The sequence below is a fragment of the Rattus norvegicus genome, chromosome 19 (assembly GCF_021556685.1).
Source record: "Rattus norvegicus strain SHRSP/BbbUtx chromosome 19, alternate assembly SHRSP_T2T, whole genome shotgun sequence".
Lineage (NCBI taxonomy): Eukaryota > Metazoa > Chordata > Mammalia > Rodentia > Muridae > Rattus > Rattus norvegicus.
In genome coordinates this window covers 67,627,501-67,648,294 of record NC_141552.1, presented here as the reverse complement: position 1 = coordinate 67,648,294, position 20,794 = coordinate 67,627,501, and the positions used below count along the sequence as shown (strand labels likewise).

Sequence of the window (20,794 nt, the reverse complement as noted above, 5' to 3'; positions counted from 1 at the left end):
ACACACACACACACACACACGCATTCGTGGGTGAGTGCCTGGCACTGTGGGACTCCGTCTTTCACCTAGTTGCTGTTTCTTCTCTGCTTCTGTGGTCTTCAAATTCAGCTGCACACACAGTATTGGAATTGGGAATCAGCCTCAAGGGAGCTGGAAATCTGCACCATGTCTCTGTAGTCTCAGCTTCTGGGGACTGCTTGTTCCTAGAATTGGGGGTGTCCTCTAGGTGATGTATATATCTAGAATGAGGGGTTGGGGGAGGAGACCTTGGGAAACTGGAGTCTGGGATGGGGACCTCCAGGGACTGTGTGGACTTGAAGTCAGGAGAGCCTGCGGATGCTTCTGGAATTGGAGAACTTTCCCACTTAGGAGGACTGTCATGCTCCGTACACAGATAAGAAGCTGTCCCTTGGCTGGCCTTTGCCTGCTCTCTGGCCATGTTCGTAGCTGTTTTCCTTTGAGGACTTGGTCTGCGCCTTCCCTATGCTAACAACTGGTTTACAGAGACTGTCCAGCCTCTCTCCTGTGCCCTGTGGGTGAGTGGTGTTTCCCCTTTCCCACAACAGGAGCAGCAACAGTGACTGACTGAAGAAGCAATGGTTCAAAGAGCCGGAAAGGGAGCGTTTTCAGCTTTTCTTCTGCATAGGGACTCAGACTCATTCCCCACTGTCTCCAGCCTGCTCTGCCCGTCTGCCATCTGAGCAGTGCCTCAGCTCTCCTCTCAGCCCTCAGGCTTTGGCATGATGCCTGGGCTTCACAACCCTTGGAGTCAGAATGAGAACCCGGAGCAGTAGCGATGGGAACAGCCCATCAGGTGGTGGGAGGGGCAGCCCTGGAGGTTAGGAAGAATACAGAGGCCAGGTCCTCCGTGTGCTTAAGGGTAGATGAGGCTCCTGGTTAACTCTCTATCTGTATTCATTTTTGACCTCAACATGCAGGGATCCTACAGCCTGAAAAGACAGCAGAATCAAGCAGGCAAAGTGGGCAAGCCCGGAAGGAAGACCTGCTCCAAGGACTGTTAGACAAGTTTGGGGCTGAAGGAACAGCCTCCTTCCAGCCTAGGATCCTCTCCTTAGCAAGATATCCCCTCTCTAGACTTGTCTTGGAAATGTGCCTTTTAAAGGAAGGCAGGAATGGCGGTCTCAGTGCGGTCACTCAGGGTACTCTGGCCATACTCTGTCTTGGCTGCCTCTGGAAGAAATGAAAACAATAACCCTGGTAGGAGTGGCCTGCATTCCCCGTATGCCAGGTGGACCTCACTCCATCCTGCAGGGCAGGAGGGCCAAGGCAGACACAAGGGGCAACTGGGCTGTGGCACCAGGAGCTGTACTCACAGCCTCTCTAGATTTGGGGGAAGAATGAAGGAAGAAGAAAGAAATGGTATACGGAGGCCGGTGAGAAGCCCAGCAGGCAAAGGCGCTTAGCTGCACGGTTGATGACCCGAGTCTGATCCCAGGGACAACATGGCGCAAGGGAAGACTTGACTCCCTCAAGTTATCCTCTGGTCTACACTTGTGCCCTACAGTATCCTTGTGCTCATGCATGTACACATATATGTGCATGCTCACAGACACAAATAAACATAAACAGAAAGGCAGCATACTATGTGGGAGCTGCTGGCCTCCAAGGGACTGTGGTCCAAGGGGCTGTGGAGGAAGAGAGCCGCCCATTGGTGGGTGGACTGTGGAGGAAGAGAGCCGCCCATTGGTGGAGTGTGGTGGAAGAGCGCTCCCTATTGGTGGACTGCGAAGGAAGAGAGCTGCTCATTGGTGGTCTGTGGAGAAAGAGCCCCAATGGTGGACTGTGGAGGAGGAGAGCCGCCCATTGGAAAAGAGCTGCCCCATTGGTAGCCTGCTACTTTATTATGAATTTCCTCGATCTACAAAATAAGCCAGGTGTGATGGCTCACATCTGTAAACACCAGCACCTAGGAGGCTGAGGCAGGAGAGTTGCCTTGAGTTTGAGGCCACTCTGAATCCATGGAGTGAGTTGCAGGCCAGTGTGAGTCACAGAATAGGACCCTGTCTCAGAAAACGAGTAGCAGCAACCACGCAAAAGGTACTCAGGAAGGAAAGCTAAGCTGAGCTGGAGTTTTAGAAAACTCAAGTCCAACCTTATAGGCATTTGCACTATGGTCCAGGACGATAGACTAGGCATTTTCCTTGGGAGACCCGAAGCATCCATGTAGAAATTTCGGCTGGCCCCTGGGTGTGGGACCAACTCAGAATCATCTGGAAGAGGGCATGTGTGAGGTTTGTCTGTCCTTGGCTCTCCCTGCCCTCCCTCGCTCAGCCATGTACAACCCCCTCTTACCCTTCCTTGCCTGCATTTCGCTGGCATCTGCTAACAGCTGTCTTTTGTTCCCCGAGTTTGACAAACAATACCCTCCATTAAGAAGAGGGCTATTTATAACAGGCGGAAATCATAAACAACTATTTGACTGTAATAATAACGTTTTTGGGATTCTTTTTTTTTACAGCCTCATTTAACATGCGTTCTTGAGGCTCGTTGCTCTCAGTCTGCACGTACACATTTCGTGATTTTGCTTTCCTCCTTATCCCTTTTTGGAAACGTAGCACTGGAGGGAGAAATCAAAGAAGTTATGAAAGCTGTGAGCACTGGGGACGCCGGGCCCTGCACGCTGGCCAAGGCTGAAAACCTGCTCCCCACCGGGCTCTTTTCGCTCCTGTTTAGGGGATAAAAGTGGACCCCGACACTGATCAGTGGCAACAGAGAGTGCCTACCCCAGAGAGGGTGGGGAATCGCAGCTATCCCGTGCAGCTTCTGCAGATAGAAGGAGAGACCGAGTGCCAGGGCCGGGGACGCCTGAGCACGTCTGTGGTGTACGTGTGGGTTTCTTTCTCATCGCTGACAAAAGACTCACAACGCATCTTCTCGTGGCTCACGGTTTGCAGTTTATGGGCGCAGTTCATCATGGCAGGGAAGGCATGGCAGCAGGAACCTGGGAGGTGGCCGGTCACATAACATCCACAGCCTGAAGTGGAGAGCAGTGTGTGTTGATACTCAGCTCAAATCCTTTTGTTATCTGGCCCGAGACCCTAACCGGCTGCATGGTGCTGCCCTACTCGGGGTGGGTCTTCCCATTTAGTTAACCAAATCTAGACGATCCCTCACAGACATGCCTAGAAGCCTCTTCCTTGGGTGGTTCTAGATCTTGTGAAGCTGACATTATTAGCTGTTATACTATGGCTTAGGGTTCAGTCCCAGCAGCAACACACACACACACACACACACACACACACACACACACTCTCTCTCTCTCTCTCTCTCTCCCTCTCTCTCTCTCTCTCTCTCTCTCTCTCCTGGGACTCCATTGCTACTAATTTTTTTTAAAGTTTTATTTTATGCATATGAGTACACTATAGCTGTCTTCAGATAGACCAGAAGAGAACATCGGATCCCATTACAGATGGTTGTGAGCCACCATGTGGTTGCTGGGAGTTGAACTCAGGACCTCTGGAAGAGCAGTCAGTGCTCTAACCACTGAGCCATCTCTCTAGCCCCACCCCCCCTCCATTGCTACCTTTACCAGTCATACATTTAGTCGTGTCAATGGTTTCCAGAAATCATAATTCAAAATGTGTAAAGACCAAGTCGGAGATCACCCAGCATCCTAGGCTGAGGCGTGTGCTGCTCTGGCTTGGCCCTAGCCTCACGTTTGCAAACTCATCTTTTAACTTTTTAAGTAAGTCTGGGCTGTTTTGCACATATTACTTTATAAGTATTTTAAAGACTTTATGTGTAGTTTGCCTGCATGTACGCATGTACTACATGTGTGCAGTGCCCCTGGAAGCCAGAAGAGGGCGTCGGATTCCCTTGGACCTGGAGTTCCAGTTAGAGCTTCCAACCACCTGTAATTCCAGTTCCTGGGACCTGATGCCCTCCTCTGGCCTCTGAGGTCACAGCATGTACGTGCTGTGCTTAAAATAAATATGCTTAAAATAAAAATACATTTTAAAAAATACTCAGATACGCAGGAAGAGACTATCTCCCTGATTGCTCTCCTACAGGGAGTTTAGCAAGGACATGGCCCCTGGCACCCTGGCTCTTATCACCTGAAGCAGGCATTGAGTTTCCATCACAGCACTGGATGGAGCCTCGGTCTCTGCATTGCTCATGTGCAGATTCAGTGGGTTGACTCCAGCAGAAGCATGTGCCACCTCCACACAGGGGCCACCTAGTCCACGGTGGTATGCCAAGTCCTATCTTGCCCATCCCTGGAGTGTGTATCTGGAGAGAGGAAGCAGAGGGCTGATTTGAGAAACAGCTGTGGGGACAAGTCCATAGGCATCTGAGTGCCCAGCACAGCACTGCGCACTGCCCATTTTACCGAGTAGCTGGTATGTTCTCAGGCTGCCTCTGGACAAAGCCTTTGATCACCTGGAAGTTGTTAGCAAAATAAGTCCCTCCCTCTAGTCTTCATCTGCTGAGCTTCCAGCCAGCAAGTTGGCACAGTTTCAGTTAGAGCAACAAGGTACTGTAGGGGAGAGGGATGCACCAGGAGAAGGCCTAGTTGAGGAGTAGGGGCGGGCAAGGCTACCTGCTCCAGGGTCTTGGGGTGTCACTGCTGGTACCTCAGGTGGCCATGGTGAGAATCTGTAAGGGGCATCTTTGTGCTGGCGAGCTCTTGTCTAGTGAGCCCACCTGCACCAGGGCACAAGGGGCTAAGAAGACAGATCCCGCCTATCTCCACCGTGGCCATTGGGTGTCAGGCTGTTGACAGCATCTCACTAGAGAGCGTGCTGTGGATCTCTGCAGTTTGCTTCCATTCGCCGGGCTTTCCTTGGAGAGGTGTGTTCTGCGTCCTGTGTCCTTTGTGCAGGAGGACCGTCCAGGAGGGAGGGATGAGGATGGACTGTGGTGGTCGATGGGAAAGGCCACAGCAGCCACAGCAGCCACAGCAGCCACTGCAGCCACTGCAGCCACAGCAGCCACTGCAGCCACAGCAGCCACTGCAGCCACAGCAGCCACTGCAGCCACAGCAGCCACTGCAGCCACTGCAGCCACAGCAGCCACTGCAGCCAGGGAGTTCTTTCCAGAGATCTCTACCCAGGCAAAACCGGGATTCATGGCTTAGACAAGAAACACATTTCTGAGAGAACTAAATGTGTGAGGCAAAGTCGGGTTAAAAAGAAAACAGAAGAGTGCTCTTGAGAAAGTGAAGCCATCTGATTTGACAAGTGTGGGCTCTGAAAGAGTCCAGCTCTTCTCCACAAAGATATGGGATCTGTGGATCTCAAGTTAGAGCTAGAAGGTTGCTAAGAAACCATCTTGTTTTTTCCTAACATCGCCCAGAGTGTAATTTATAACAAGCTTTAAAGTTAGAGAATTTTTCTCAGTAAACAAAATTGTGAGTTAGATTTATAAGGTATCCTCTATGCCTAAGAGACTGGCATGTTAGCAACAGTGTATCCATAGGTAACCACGGCCTTGATTAATTATGTCTTTGACAGCCTTGATTGAAGTGTCTTGGGAGCTCTTTGTCTGGCTCCTAAGTGAGCACAACTTAACTGTCTTTCAGAAAACACACCTAGTCTCAGTGAGTCCTAGCAGTAGGATCTGAAGACTTATTTCTCATCAGTAAAAGCAGATCTCGTCACAAAGCCGTCCCTCTCACTCAGCCTTTCTTCTCTCCCTATGTCTCTCCATCTTTTGGTCTTGCCTCAGTGGGAAAAACATCTTGCATTTGCCATGGCTGGCCCATAGTGTCCGGTGTCTCCGGTTGTCCTTCCCTTTTGGTCACATGCTAGAGGTTTGTGTGTGAGACCAGCCAGGTGCAGAATGTTCTCTGCCGAGGTCTTTCTAGAGTGGGACTGGCTCTAACTGAGGCAACCAGGCAAACCCAGCAACAATGTAACTGTTTTAACCTCACCCAGTGGAATCTCGCATGGGTGTGGAGACCAGCAGAGGGCAACTGCTGAGTCCCAGGCCTTGCTTTTCTATCGCTGGAGTTCAGTAAGTTGTTTCCTGGCCTCGCCTGGCTCACTTAGGGGTGGAGTCATCTTAGGTGTCCTGGGACATGTGCCGGAGGGCCCCTGCTGCTCTCACTGTAATGGAGCACAGACCACTTAGCATGCCATGACCAAGTAGATGTCCTGTCGGTGGGAGCCTTTGTCTGCACCCCCCCTTCCCTCATGCCTGCTCAGCACCTCTCTGAGGCTTAGAGGCTAATAGGTTAGCACCACGATGGGAGGAGAGTGTCAGAGGGAAGGGAGCTGGCCTGGCCACTCAGGCGCTGTCCCTCAGAGGATACAATAAGACAATGTGTCTAAGCCCTTTGGCCCTCTGCTGTAAAGTTTCCTCAGGATGTGGCTGTGAGTTCTGACAGTCACTTGCTGTGCTCCTGGCATAAGGTAGACTGAATTAGTGCCCCTCACACCAGTCACCTCAACTTAACCTCTGCAGTTGAGGGTACCGCCTGTCAGCTTCTTGGGAGCGAAAATGTCCCGTGTCTGCAATCCCATGTTCTTTTAAGCAGTGACGTGCGTGCAGAATGGATGGGTAGTGGTCAGGTTTGGGTCTTTCATCCCGCAAAGGAGTAGACTTTCTAAATTGCGTTGACTTTAGGTCACAGCTGACTGTCCTTCCACTGGTCTGAGTTTGTTCTCAACATCGGCTGGGTCCCAAATAAAAGACCCCCAGGGCCAGGGAGGGGGGCTGCTGTCCTCGACAAGAACTTTATCTCATCTCCTCCGCCTTTGTCTTTTTAAGAGCTCATAATTCGAAGCTTAGAAAAGGATGTCTGTTGCCACGGGATGGGGCAATTAGAGGAGCTTTTGTGCTGGAAAGCTTAAATCGCAGTTTAAAAATACTCCAGTAGACTTGGGATGTAGGGCGGTTGGTAGAGTGCTTGCCACGCATGCGCGAATCCCTCAGGTTTAACTCCAAGCCCCACAGAAACCAGGCATGGCGGTACATTTCCGTTATCTTAGCACTTAGAGAGTACACACACACACACACACACACACACACACACACACACACACACACACACAATTCTGTCTAAAAACCACGTGGGCCCCTACACGAGTGCCCTTGTACTTAGAAGAGCCTGTATCCATCTCCCCTTTAAACCGCGTTAGGGCTGTGCTCAGGTAGGGCTGTCTAGCTCTGTCCACACTCAGAAGGAAAGGGGGGGGAGGTCTTAGTCAGGTCTGCAGGGCATGTCTCTCCCCCATCTATATCCACTGAGCGTGTTTGCCTTGGGCCTGCCGGTTATATTCCTAAGGCGTGGGCTCCTCAGCAGATGGCTCTCGGGGTGCTTGGTTTCCTACATCTAGTCGTGAGCTGTTACTGTGTTGGGGTGCGGGTTTGTGTTGGAAGCCTGTGGTACAGGGGACTCTTCTGAGGAAATGGACCTGGCTGGGGTAGGGAGCAGTAGATTCCTCAGAGTTAGCTGGTTCTAACACTCTATTATTACTCAATTTTCCTGTTGCCACGGTCAGATACTTGACAGGAAGTAGCTTTAATTACAACAGTTTATTTTGGCTCACAGTTCAAAGGATATAGTCCACTGTGGAAGGGAAGGTCTGGAGGCAGGAGCATGAGGCCACTGGTCACGTTATGTCCATGTTTAGGAAGCAGTGTGAGATCAATGTTGGCACCCGTTTTTCTCTTTATTCATTCTGGTACCCTAGACCGTGGGTTGGTGCCACCCACATCCTGGGAATGCTGCCCCTCCACCCCACCCCCACACACCTCAGTTAAATCTCTCTGGAAATGGCTTCACAGATGGCTGAGAGCCATTCCGTGATGATTTTAAATCCAATCAAGTTGACAGTGAAGTCTAACAGCCACACCCACCCTTAGATGTGTGGCCTTGGAAATGACCCTTTAAAGACCAACAAAAACTCCGTCTGTGACTGAGTTTCCCCTTTGGGTAAGTGGGGTTAATAATACGACAGATTGCATGGAGCCGGTAACCATGCAAAGAACAGACAAGTTGAGTTATCATTTGTAAAGCAGACAGAGCACACACCTACGTGTGAAGGCCCGCTAAATGCTGTGTGTGTGTGTGTGTGTGCTAAATGAAGTGAATTTGACATGCTGATAGCTATGGATAAACAAGGGAAGTGTTCCCTTAGCAATGCTTCCAGAGCTAATACTCTTTGAGGTGTGGCTCAAACTGTGGGCAGGAGGCTGCAGGCAGGCTCTCTCCAATCCACCAGCTCCCGTCCTGGGGAGATAGGAGTCTCCTGCCCGAATGTCTTCTGGCCTTCTCGCTTTTAGTCCCCTGAGCCTGCTGTTCCTTGTTCTGACCCAGCCCAGTGCTCAATGTCAAATGAAGACACCGAAGTCTGTGCCTTGTCGTTCCCGTGCCTCTGAGCGATGCCACTGCCGTGGGATCAGTGTCTGTACCCCAACTCCCCGTTCTCATTTTCTCCTTTCTCTTCCCTCCCAGCAGGGCGTGGGTGGGTGCACAGGGGATGCAAGGGATATAATTAGCACCCAGGGAGAAGCGGCTCCAGCCTGCGCGCTTTTCTGGGACAGCCTTGTGATGAGGACATGGGTATCCAGGGACCAAGCTTTCCCTGCTGCCGTCGACCCCAGCTGCCCTGCAACCCCAGTGCGTGACCCCCAGCGCATACCCAAGGTCAAAGCAGGCAGAGGGCCTACTAGTGGAGCAAGGGTCTCTGTGGGTCCTATGAGCTTGGCTGTGTGTTTGGAGGGACCACAGGTCTGTCTGAGCTGTGACAGGCTGTACCTTTCAGTGCCTCCTAGCTGGATGTGTTTAGGCAGATGGGAGGCAGCCACTTGTCCAAGCGAGTCCATCTGGGAGGGAAACCTGGTGCTGTCCTCCCTGCACACACACCGTCCAGGCAGAGAGCACAGAATTAGGTCCATGCCACGCCATCTGCTGTCCCGTGTGGTTCTCACCGGTGTCGTTTACACCCTCACCCTATGTCCCTCAGGACAAGGAGCTATGTTCAGTCAAGGCTCTGGACTGAGTTAGAGGTTTTAGCTTTACCCTTTTGTTTGAGTTGCAAAATCCAGTCCTGTCCGCTGGGCCTTGTACAGACTCTGGCTTCTCCAGAGTCAAGACCGCCTGGGCCACCCCGTTTTTTTTTATTGCCTCTTTTGACTCATGGTCATTTTTTAAATGCTGGGGCAGGGTCATGAGAATGGAAACGTGTTTTCTGTGTCCAGCCTCTCCTGTGTACCCCGGCGACCCTCTGCTTAAGTTCATTTGAACATAAGAACAGGTTTGAAGCCAGGGTCTAAGAAATTGTACAGCCTGGACCACGTGCACGCATGGCCTCTGCACACAGAGCAGCCCGGGCTCCTCACCCCTCCCCTCTCTCTGTCCTTGGATTCTTCCTGTGTTTCAGCTGGTCCTGGTTCTGGTTCTGGTCCCAGACAGAATTCCAGCACTGCTGACTGCCCTGTTGTCTTCCCCCATCGATCATTATCCCCTCTGGCCCTCCCTTCCCCTTCCTCTCCTTTCCTCAGTAGGGTTCCAGTCAATGTAGCACAGGCTAGCCTGTAACTTGCTATGTAAACTAGGCTAGCCTTGAACTCACAGCAGTCCAATTTCTCAAGAGCTGGGAATAGGGGCACACACGGGCCACAGGCCCCTCTCTGCACCACACTTCACTGAATGAGATGCCCAGGACTCCAGAGAGAGGCAGTGCGTGGTAAATAGGACATTCCAGTTACGGTTTTAAAATGATTTAGCCTGGAGAGAAGCGATTCCAAGTCTGCATTTGAGATATGAATTGACCTTTGGCGGTTCCCCAACAACCTCCGACAGTATGTGCCCCCAAAACATCCCAATAGCTGTCTTTACCCCCAGGCAGCATGGCTGGCTGCTCCGCGGAATGTTCCAGAATGGAAGAAGATGGTCTTCTATTCCAATAATGGGAGCCGAGGGTTCATTCTGCCTTCAGGGGTGTTTATTGTCCCATTAATGGTCATGAAGTACTCATCGCCCGAATGAAGAATGAGTAGCCCATTATGTCACCTGCAGGAGCAGACAATTATGTCACCTTCGGCCAAGATCCGTGCTGTCTGTCCAGGCTGTGCCGCTCTCGCCCTTATTAGGAGACTATAAAGTTGTACTGTCTGCCCTTGGCTTAGGGCTTAAGATGAAGGAAGGCAGGGGGAACTGAGGAAGGAGTGGCCCCCAGGGGTTGTCCCCAGGGGTGGTCCCCAGGGGTTGTCCCCAGGGGTGGTCCCCCAGGGGTGGTCCCCCAGGAGTGGTCCCCAGGGGTTGTCCCCAGGGGCGATCCCCAGGGACTTGTTCCAGCTGGAGAAAGGAGAGAGAGGGAGAAAACCAAGCCTAGACCCAGGGTTGCCTCTAGGCGGTTATGCCTTTGCCTCTTCTACCCAACACCCAAAGCATCTTGCCTTTTCAGGTGGGTTCTACACATACACACAACAGTGAACCCCTATTTGTCCTCTCAGCCCTCCATGGCACCATTGAAGGTGTGGCAGACATGACTGATCCAAACCTGTCCTCCAAGCAGTGACACAGACACTTTGGTTTTCCTACTGAACTTGGCAAAGATTGGCTTTTCGTGGAGTATGGAGCGCACCCTCCCCTCTGGTAACCTCCATTCTTGCTGTCCGTCCGTTAAGTGTTAGGCACACCACATCCTGACCTGGGTGGACAGACAAAGAATTGAGCAGCCATGACCTTGGCCTTCTGGCTTCTGTAGACGTCGGAGAGTGGGTGGCACAGGCAGCCAAGTCTGAACAGGACCTGGGGCCTGTGGGAAGGGCAGGCAGTCTGTGGGGTTGGACGGAAGAAGCCAGCAGGGGCTCCGAGCTCAGTAGGCTAGAACGCAGGACCCTAAATACAAGCGGTACCTCTTCCCGGCCTCCCACCACCCATGTCCTAGGCCTCCCTGCAGACACGGCATAGGCCTCTGTTACCTTTAGCTACCCACTGGGTGACTTTATCCACTTCACCACACAGCGGGAGGGTGTCTTGGAGAGGAGAGATATGTGGCTACTGTCCCCATGGGGCCCTGTGGCATTCATAGTGATCTCCACGGACAGCAGGCGAACCCCCATGCAGCACTACAGAGCCAGTCACCTATAAGTCACCCAGAAAGCACGGGCTATGTCCTACTTCTGACGTTCTGTCTGACTAGCTGGGGCTAATGTCAAGTTATATAGGTCATGCTAGAAAGCTAGGTGAGGCTGTGGGTAGGAGCCGTCCCCACAACTCCCCTCCTTCATGACCACCAGCCTCTGTCACCACACTCCAAGTGGCAGGAGTCACAGCAACTGGGAAAGGCCCACAGGGGAGCATTGTCACTGGGAATAGGCGAGGGAAGCCGCTCTCTAGTGTGTTCAGGAAGCAGGCCTCGGCAGTCCATCCAGAAATGGCACGTCTGGGAGGGAAGATTACTTGAGACGCAACTTCAGGGAGAGAAAATTCCACGGCCCTCAGTCAGCATGATACAGCACCGTAATGCACCCTCTGCTTGCTGATCTGAATAATTTATGGCTCTACCCACAGGAGGCTGCCTGGCCTGCTGAACTGCGGGGATGTTCACTGGCACTCATGCACACCAGTAAATGCAGCCCTGTGTTTCGGCAGCCCCCATGCCAACGGGACCTCCTCCTGGTCGGTTTGGTGCACTGGTGGCAGTGAGGCCGTTTGGGGACAGTGAACGAATGCAGTGGATGCCCTGCTGTCTGGGTGCCTCATACCAGTGCTGAGCTAGGCATCTGGCGTACTGGCTTGTCCACCTTACTCGGCAAACAGACTTGACAAGTTGATTTCACTCAGTCCGTTCTACAAACAAACAAACAAGCAAACACCAACCCCCAGAGTTGGGAGCAACCGGCAAATCTGATGAGTGTTAAGGAGTCAGGGGCTGTGGAGGTGGCTCAGTGGTTAAGGCGCCTACCATGCAGGCATGAGGCCTGGAGTTCCGATCTATATCAGTGAGCTCTGGGTTTGATTACCCTGCCTCAGTGAATGAGATGGAGATGAGTGATTGAAGAAGACTCCCAATTTCAAACCAGGGCTTCCGCATGCATGTGCACACGCACACGCACACATGTAAGTGCACCCCCTATGTGCACTCACACTCACACACACACACACTCATAGACACAGCACGCACACTCACACACATAAAATGGAAACCAAAAAAAAGGTAATTTCAAGCCTGGATCTGGCCACTGCCCCAAAAATCTGGCTGCCTCGTTGGCTTTATCTGTGAACAGCTTGGGGTTTTTTGTTTGTTTTTTTTTTTTTTTATAGACCACACAAGCTGGTGGGAACGGAAGGAAGGCCTTTGAAACTCTGTCTTCACCCAGTTTTTATTAAAAATCGCCACATAGAGGCAAAAAGAAGCTATACATTATGACTCAGAGCATGCTCCTTCAAACCTGTGTAATAGAATTGCAGACATAAGTTCCTAGGAATCATATAAGCACATGCACATGTATAAACTCACACTCTCTCTCTCTCTCTCTCTCTCTCTCTCTCTCTCTCTCTCTCTCTCTCTCTCAGAACCCACAGCTTGAGACTTCCTGACTTTTCGGGTTATGTAAAAGCGGTGATGTATTTGAGTAGGAACCACACTTACATTTTTAAACCTGGATCTTTTCTCTGGCTAGCAGTGTGTCAGATGATACTTCTCCTGAGGCTTAGAACAGTGGTGTTAAGCTACGGCTCCTGTCACTTGCCCTTGTGAGGGGAGCAGCCGACACCCACCGTGTGCTGGGACTGAATTAGACCTGTCTGGTTAGGTAGGCAGGACTCATGCATTTTCCACCTAAGATGTTTTGGGTTCATGGTGAGAATGTTATAGGAAGTTGAGTCTTGGTGTGTGTGTGTGTGTGTGTGTGTGTGTGTGTGTGTGTGCGCGCGCGCGCGCGCGCAAAGAGGCTGTATCAGTCAGAATTTGTGAGGCCTGATTCTGATTCTCATCGGTGAAACTGTCTTACACTAGTCCCTTTGAATTAACCCACCAACAGTTGAAAATTATGTGGAACTGCTTAGCAAAGCTTACTGTCTGCTGGCTGCAACTGAAGCATTATGGGTACGGAGTCCCCCTAACGTTTACAGTACGTGCTGGAGGATGACAGGGGGCCGTACACATTCACTCCCTCCATCTCTCTTTCTCCTCAAACCAGTCCTCACTGGGCGAGCTGCATAGGGTGTATGAGGGATGGCTTAGGTGTGATGGGTCTGGCATCTGAAGGATCAGGGGACAGGAGGACAGGATGGGCTGAGGACAGGAGGACGGGGTTGTAGGGGTGGTGGGACAGAACAACAGCTTGGGTGCTGGGGAGGTCATGTTGGGAAGGAACATGGGAATAATGTGTATGTTCTGGGGGACAGAGAGTTGAGGGACAAGACAGGAGCACCTGAGTGACAGGAGCCCAGGGGACGTGAGAACCCAGGCTTCCATTTGGGCAAGGTGTCTGATGTAGGACGGATGGGAGGGAGGCTAGACAGGGCTGAGGCCTGAGGCCCACGGCTAAGAGGACCCGGCCCCGGTCAGATGGTGATGGTCATGAGCACTTGGCCTGTCTTTGGGTTTCAGGACCAACCAGAAAGATGCCGCCCAGCGCTAGCGCGGTGGACTTCTTCCAGCTCTTTGTCCCGGACAACGTGCTCAAGAACATGGTGGTGCAGACCAACATGTACGCCAGGAAGTTCCAGGAGCGTTTTGGCAGTGACGGTGCCTGGGTGGAGGTGACGCTGGCAGAGATGAAGGCCTTCCTGGGCTACGTGATCTCTACCAGCGTCTCACACTGTGAGTCAGTACTCAGCATTTGGAGTGGAGGCTTCTATAGCAACCGGAGCCTCGCCCTCGTCATGAGCCAGGCACGTTTTGAGAAGATCCTCAAGTATTTCCATGTTGTGGCCTTCCGTTCCAGCCAGACCACGCACGGGCTCTACAAGGTCCAGCCCTTTCTCGACTCCCTGCAGAGTGGCTTTGACGCTGCCTTCAGGCCATCCCAGACCCAGGTGAGACCATGTGTGTGCACGTACATGTATGTGTTTCCACATGCGTGTGTGTGTGTGTGTGTGTGTGTGTGTGTGTACACATGTCCATGCATAAATATGTGTTTGCGTGTTCGGATGTACATGCATACGTGTTTGTGTGCTGGGTACCATTGGGAATTTCTGAGACGTTTCTTGGCTCGGGACAGGATTTAGGATGCCTTTCTCCCTTGTCCAAGATTACTTTATCCAGTGACTTGAAGAAGTCATTTCAAGGTCACCAGCCATATCGTTAACTCCATGAGCCAAATGTGTTTGTAAGGGAGGGCAGGGCCTTGAAGTCCAACCCCCAGACGGTTGGAATTAACCCTTTCCTGGGAGCTACCTCACTTACCTCTTTTCACCTCCTTATCCATGGCTTTTTCCCGCACGAGGCTTTACACAGACCAGCTTCAGGGTCCCTGTCATGTCTGCTGAGGGGCACTTCCTGGCTAGACACCTTCTGGATGGTGAAGGAATGACCTGGAACTGAAGTGATTCGTTCGGTCATTGGGACTTCTTAGATGCCAAGGTCCACCTGGCCACTCAGGCCGGAGCCTGAAGCCTCTTCCAGGAACTGGTAGCCTAGCACTCTGTCCCAGCCCCCTGACTCCGTCCAGATATCCCTAACCTGTTCCAGAAGGCAGAGGCTCTCATGGCCCTCAGCTCCTGACCACACTGCCTTCCACATCCACCTGCCCTCAGTGCTATCACACTGTCCTGTCACACTCAGTCTGGTGTCAGAATCTCAGAACTGCTCTGTTGATTCAGCACACTGAGGAGGCGACTGACACCCAGAAACTTCAGAAGTTTTGCTCCTAGGGTAAGTCAGCTGAGTCTCCTCTGTGGCGAGAGTCCAGTTACACAGTCGCACCATTTTCATGCTTGCCATTGTCTTTTAAGAGGCTTCTGCTGGGCTCCAGCTCCCAAGGGTCCCTCTGCGGAGTCTGTAACGTTTTCCTCCTCTGCATAACTGAACTTCAGGGGCTTTTGTAGGTTGTTACTATGTCTCAGGCTTCAGAATGCTCTGCACAGGTGCTCCTATTGTTCTAAAACTTGCCAGGCACCTTGTGCAAGCCAGAGGTGAGGTGCTGGGGAGGGGGTAGCAAGCTGCTTCTTTGCCTGGGAACTTCTCTTTCCCTCTTCCTAGAGGTCTGCCTGCAGACCAGTTGAGACGGTTCTTCTCTACTGTCAGAGCTGGGGTCAGACCTATTTTGGTTCTGAGGAGTGGCCCAGAGCCTGCTATTCCCTTGTACCACCATCATGACTCTGCCCCGAACACACAGGTGCTCACGCACATGCCCACACATACTCAGGGGCATGACTCTCAGCATGCAACGTTGGGAGCTATCATTGTAGCAAGCGTTACAGGTTTTACAGAGTCCTCAGAAGACTCCAGAATCTACCAGCGAACAAAGCAGCCATTTTCCTGTGACGTCCACACACAGGTACAAAACAGGAGGCACCCGCGCTACTCTCGTCAAAACTGGAGCTAGACTAATCAGAGAACTATCCCTGGAGAGGGATTATGCAAATAAGTAAGCCATGCCTTGCCTGCTGCACTCCATGCCTGGCACACCCTGAGCGACTTGTCGCACAGAGGGGACTCAGGGATGATGGCGCTGTGTGACAGAGCTGACTGTTTTCCCCAGAGGAGGAAGAGAGAGACTCAGAGACTCTTGCTCTCCCTGCTGTGATGTGCTGTAACTGTGGTCGGAGGTCATGTAGAGATGGACTAGCTGGCTCACTGATGGGGCTCTGTTCTTGAATGGTCGGAAACAGCCGACTCATGGTCTAGACAAGGAGATGGTTACGGCAGAGCAGGGAGCCAGGGACACCTTCACACCATCTTCCCTGTTCCTGAGACCTCCTTAGATCGTCCATTTTGTTAAATGGCTCCACATGGAGCTTTGAATGTTTCATAAGCTGCAGGGAGCCACCTTGTCTGTTCCCGAACTGAGCAGACCCAGGGTTTCATACCGAAGTCCTCGGGGCAGAGCGTGTGCAGTGCAGTGGGGTATGGCTGATGCTTTAAAAAAAAAGATCTATCTTTACTTTATATATACACGAATGTTTTCCCTGCATGTATGTAAATGTGTGTGCATACATGTGTGCATTGCCCACAGATTGGGAGGGGGCATCGCATCCCCTAGAATTTGAGTTCTACAAGGCTGTGAGGCAGCACGTGAGTGCTGGAAACACATTCAAGTCCTCTGCAGGGGGAGCACCACTGATACTCTAAAAAATAGAGTCAAAGGTGCTGCTGCCAACGGAATGCTGGGTCACAGCTGCTGAGACCACTGTCCAGTGCCTGTGCCAGGCCATGGACTGATGTCCTGTACAGTCGGATACTATTTTAGATTTTATGTGGTCTCTACTGGGTCTTGGAAACTTCATGTGACCACGGAGCTGCAGGGGATGAAAACATGATTATTCCAATAAGTTTTGTTTTCGAGGGAGGGAGTGATTTGAAGACCCTCAATCTAGAGCGTCACGTAGTGTTGAGATCACCATGTATACACCTCACCTTGCATAACTGCGGCTATCCATAATCGTGGCATAGAATGGTGGAGGGAATCGCAGCACAATGCCACAATGTACCCGGAGGCTTCCCGAGTACCTTTGTTTGAAAAACTAACTTAGAGTCTCTTACTCCATCATCCTGTCCTTGAAAAGGTCACAGATTCATGTTATCGAGAAGTTGACATGCCTGGCAGTGGTGATGCACACCTTTGATCCCAGCATTGGGAGGCAGAGGCAGCAGCTAGGGCTATCTCCATGAGTTCAAGGCTAGCCTGGTCTACAGAGCAAGTTCTAGGACAGCTAGGGTTATCTCCATGAGTTCAAGGCTAGCCTGGTCTACAGAGCAAGTTCTAGGACAGCTAGGGCTACACAGAGGAGCCCTGTCTCAAAACAAAATTAAAAAACAGTAAACAAACAAACAAATAAAGAAGTTGACATGAGTGAAGTAGGGTTAATAATCGCTTAGGGGCAGGGGAGCTGGAGAGATGGCTTGGTGGCTAAGAGCACTGGCTCTGCTTACAGAGGAACCAGGGTCACTTCCGAGCATCCATAGGGGAGAGCTCATGACCACTGTACTTCCGGTCCCAGGGTATCAGGTTACCTCTGGCTCTGTAGACACTTTTCACTTGTGTGCATGTACCCCCATACACAACTCCATACACACTGACAGGAATTGGGCCTGGAGACCCTAGGCCAGTGATATAGATCACTGACACGGGCCACAGTACCAAAGACCTAGAGTGCCAGACACTCAAAGGCACCAAAGGCAGATTGGGACAGCGGCTCTGAGTTCATTGTCTCACGTCAGTGAAGATCAGAGGCACAGCCAGCGTGGGCATGTGTAAAGTGGACAGTAAGAACCACAGCCATCTCTTCAGAAGGAACGTCCGCTGTGCGTCAGGATGGAGGCCAGTGTGCCCGTGCCTCCCAGCTGAGCCCTCCTCCCTCAAGCAGCAGTGCAGATAAGGAGACTCCAGGTCAGAGAAGTCAGGTGACTTAGTCTCGGTCACAGCCCTCTGAAGGTGTTGCTGGGAACCAGAGCTCACACTGCCCTGTGAGAACATCCTCCCCGTTCCACTTCCCACAGGTGCTACATGAACCCCTGATTGACGAGGACCCTGTGTTCATTGCCACGTGCACGGAGCGAGAGCTGCGGAAGCGGAAAAAGCGGAAATTCAGCCTGTGGGTCCGCCAATGCTCTTCCACCGGCTTCATCATCCAGGTGAGCCACCGGGAAGAGGAGAAGTGTTGGAAGTGAGGGCTCTGGGATGTGCAGACACTGGGGAGAGAGGAAGGAAGAGGCGGGGTGCCGTGGGCCCAGGGTGCTGGGGAGTTCTCAGTTCACTGTCTTCCGACTGTCACATTCCGTCCCCAACATGCCAGCAGAGGCCAGTCTGGTCTCACTTAGCCTCCCGCCGGGTGGCTGGTCCTTAGAAAGCACACAGTTGTACCTGACTCCACCCCGGTAATGTAGGGTTTTTTTGACATGACCCCAGGACCTAGGGTGCCAGCCACTCAGAGGCACCAAAGGTGGACAGGAACAGTCGCTCTGGCTTTGTCTCAGGCTAGCGAAGAGCGAAGGCACAGAGAACGGGAGAATGAAACATGGAAACAAACGGCAAAAGATGGAGGAATAGAAAGAAAAGCTACTGAGAGCTGGAGGGGTTTCCAGGAGGCAAAAGCCATCAGACTTCCTTGTCTAGGGTTCTTAGAGGGTGATGACAGAGGCTAGACCACGGATGAAGTAATTGCTTTGGGACCGGCTGGTTCTCTTGACTATCCTGGGTGGAGCTGATAGGTGGGCCAGCATGTTCCGTGCATGTCCCCCCTGGCCCAAATGTGGAGATTATCGCGTGTTGTTCCAGCCGTTAGGTGTGGCTGGAGTCCCACTCTGTCCATCCCTTGGCAACAACATGCTGACCTCGTCAGTCTGCTAGTTGCCGGCTGTGTGGCTGCATGGCTGTGTGGCTGAGACACCTTTAGTAGGTGTCTCACATGCTCTTGTACATACCATTCTCTCTCCTTGTCACCTTTACACGGCCCAGCCCACAGTTCTTCCCAAGTTCCAGTTACCTGTAACTCACTGCCATCTGAAAATGTCACGCAAAACGCTCCAGAAATAACTGGTTCTTAAGTTCTGTGCCCTTCTTGAGCAGGGAGACGAAACCTGGGGGTCCACCCCGAGAGGTGGTGCACTCTGTACACCCCACCGAGTGACCCATAAGTCACCCCGCGCTCGGAGTCTCTGGATGGCTCTGGTGCTACTTGCGGATTTCTTGATAGGGAGAAGGCTGCTGGCTAGGCAGACGTCCACGTTGCACTGTCCGCACCTTGAGAAGGAAGTAACGTCATGCCTTGCTCACACTCTGAGAAGGAGGAGGGAGCTAAAATGCCTGGGCTCGCCCTTGTGGGCAAAGCACTGAGGAATTTCAGATGGCCTCGAAGTTGTGGTCCAAGCCAAGGGCAAACTCTGAGCTGCCCATTGCCGGTGTTTGGGAAACTCTCCAGTCCCAGGAGAGCAAAACCCTGGCCTAACTTTGAGTCCTGGTAATCTCCAGATGTGCAAAGAAGTCAGTCCACACCAGTGACCACAAACTCGTGTCTTAGAACACACCAGTTTTCAGCTGCACTTAGTCAGTGCTGGCGGAAAAGTCTTTTATATAATCAGTGTCTCTTCCTAACTTCCTGACTTCAGCAACCCCCCCGCCCCTGCAATCACAGACATCCATAATTCAGTATATGCTTTCATTTTATGCATACGGTATTTTACCCATTTGAATGTATGTGCACCATGTGTGTGACTGTGCACATTGTGTGAGCCTGTGTGCACCATGTATGAGCCTGTGTGTATCACATATGTGCCAGTGAGTGCCTTGTGTGCACCTGTATGCACCATGTGTATGCCTGTGCAGGCCAAAAGACAGCAACAGGTCTCCATCAGGATTACAGACCACTGTGAGTCACCATGTGAATTCTGGGACCAAACCTAAGAGCAGCCCATGCTCTCATCCACAGAGCCATCTCTCGCCGTAGTAAATGCTTACTGCTCTCAGTATTTAGTTACGTTTCTTCCACTTAGACCAAACACAAGACAAGAAGCAACTTAAAAGAGCTTTCTTTTTTTTTTTAATTTTTTTTTTTTAAGATTTTATTTATTGTATATGAGTACACTGTAGCTGTCTTCAGACACCAGGAGAGGGCATCAGATCTCATTACAGATGGCTGTGAACCACCATGTGGTTGCTGGGATTTGAACTCAGGATCTCAGGAAGAGCAGTCGGTGCTCTTAACCGCGGAGCCATCTCTCCAGCCCCCTTAAAAGAGCTTTCTACTAGTTCAACACTAGGCAGACACAGCGAGAGAGGAGCAACTCATGCCTATGGCAGAGGCACCGGGAGCTGGTTACATTGTATCAAGAGTCAGGAAGCAGCGCTCAACAGGAAAGAGAGATCAGGATGTGACCCTCAAGACCAGCACACCCCATACTTCAGGAAGGCCCCACCTCTAAAAGGCTCCCTAATTTCTCAAAACATTACCACTAGCAGGGACCAAATCTCTACACAAATGTGGAGGATATTTGGTATTCTAACCACAACCTGCAGAAATAGCCCTTTGCGTATGGAGCCAACATATCTATATAAGCCATGCTGGCTGAAGCTAGAGAGGTAGAGACATAGACAGCCCTCCTGGCTCCCAGAGAGCGATGGACACACGCTGTCCCACAACCTAATTGCCCAGGAGTTTCTTGAGCACTACACAGAAACACACCCACTAATGCTTGGACTTTAGCCTTGTGGGGCCTGAACCCAAGAGCCACGTGTGCCGTGCGAAGGCTCCCATCCTATAGTGTGGAGGTCAACAGGTCTGTCTGAGGTGCGTGCAGTAATTTTAAAGATCCGTGGAGTGCAGTGTTTCTGAAGCTGAGTGTGTGTGTGTGTGTGTGTGTGTGTGTGTGTGTGTGTGTGTGTGTGTGTAGACTCAAATAACATGTTCAGCTGCGTATTACAGAAGGTCCGTGGAGGGCCGGGACCCACCAGCTTTCCAAACACTGCAGAACCCGGTGGCTCTGTTGTCCGGTACCACTTCCCAGTGAAGCATCGCCCATTCTGTCAAAGACTTTGTGGCTAAGTCACATCCCTGTGCACGGACCTGAACACAGAGTTGGGCCTCCATGCTTTCTGTTCTTAAGGACACTGTGCTTGGTAGGTGAGCTCCCAAACTCACCAGACAGGATGGGCCCTGACACACTAGCTGGTTCTTCCCCGTGCTCCTTCTGGGTGTTTCTCAGAGAGCACC

General features: G+C 51.7%; 1 protein-coding gene across 1 annotated transcript in view; it reads left to right on the top strand.

The window, feature by feature from the left end:
- Nucleotides 1–20,794, top strand: part of Pgbd5 (piggyBac transposable element derived 5) — a 66,072-nt gene that overhangs the window by 36,664 nt on the left and 8,614 nt on the right. Inside the window, 2 exon segments of the mRNA NM_001106198.1 lie at nt 13,533–13,960; nt 17,586–17,720. Of these exon segments, the coding sequence (NP_001099668.1) occupies nt 13,547–13,960; nt 17,586–17,720 (549 nt within the window). The 5' untranslated portion in view covers nt 13,533–13,546.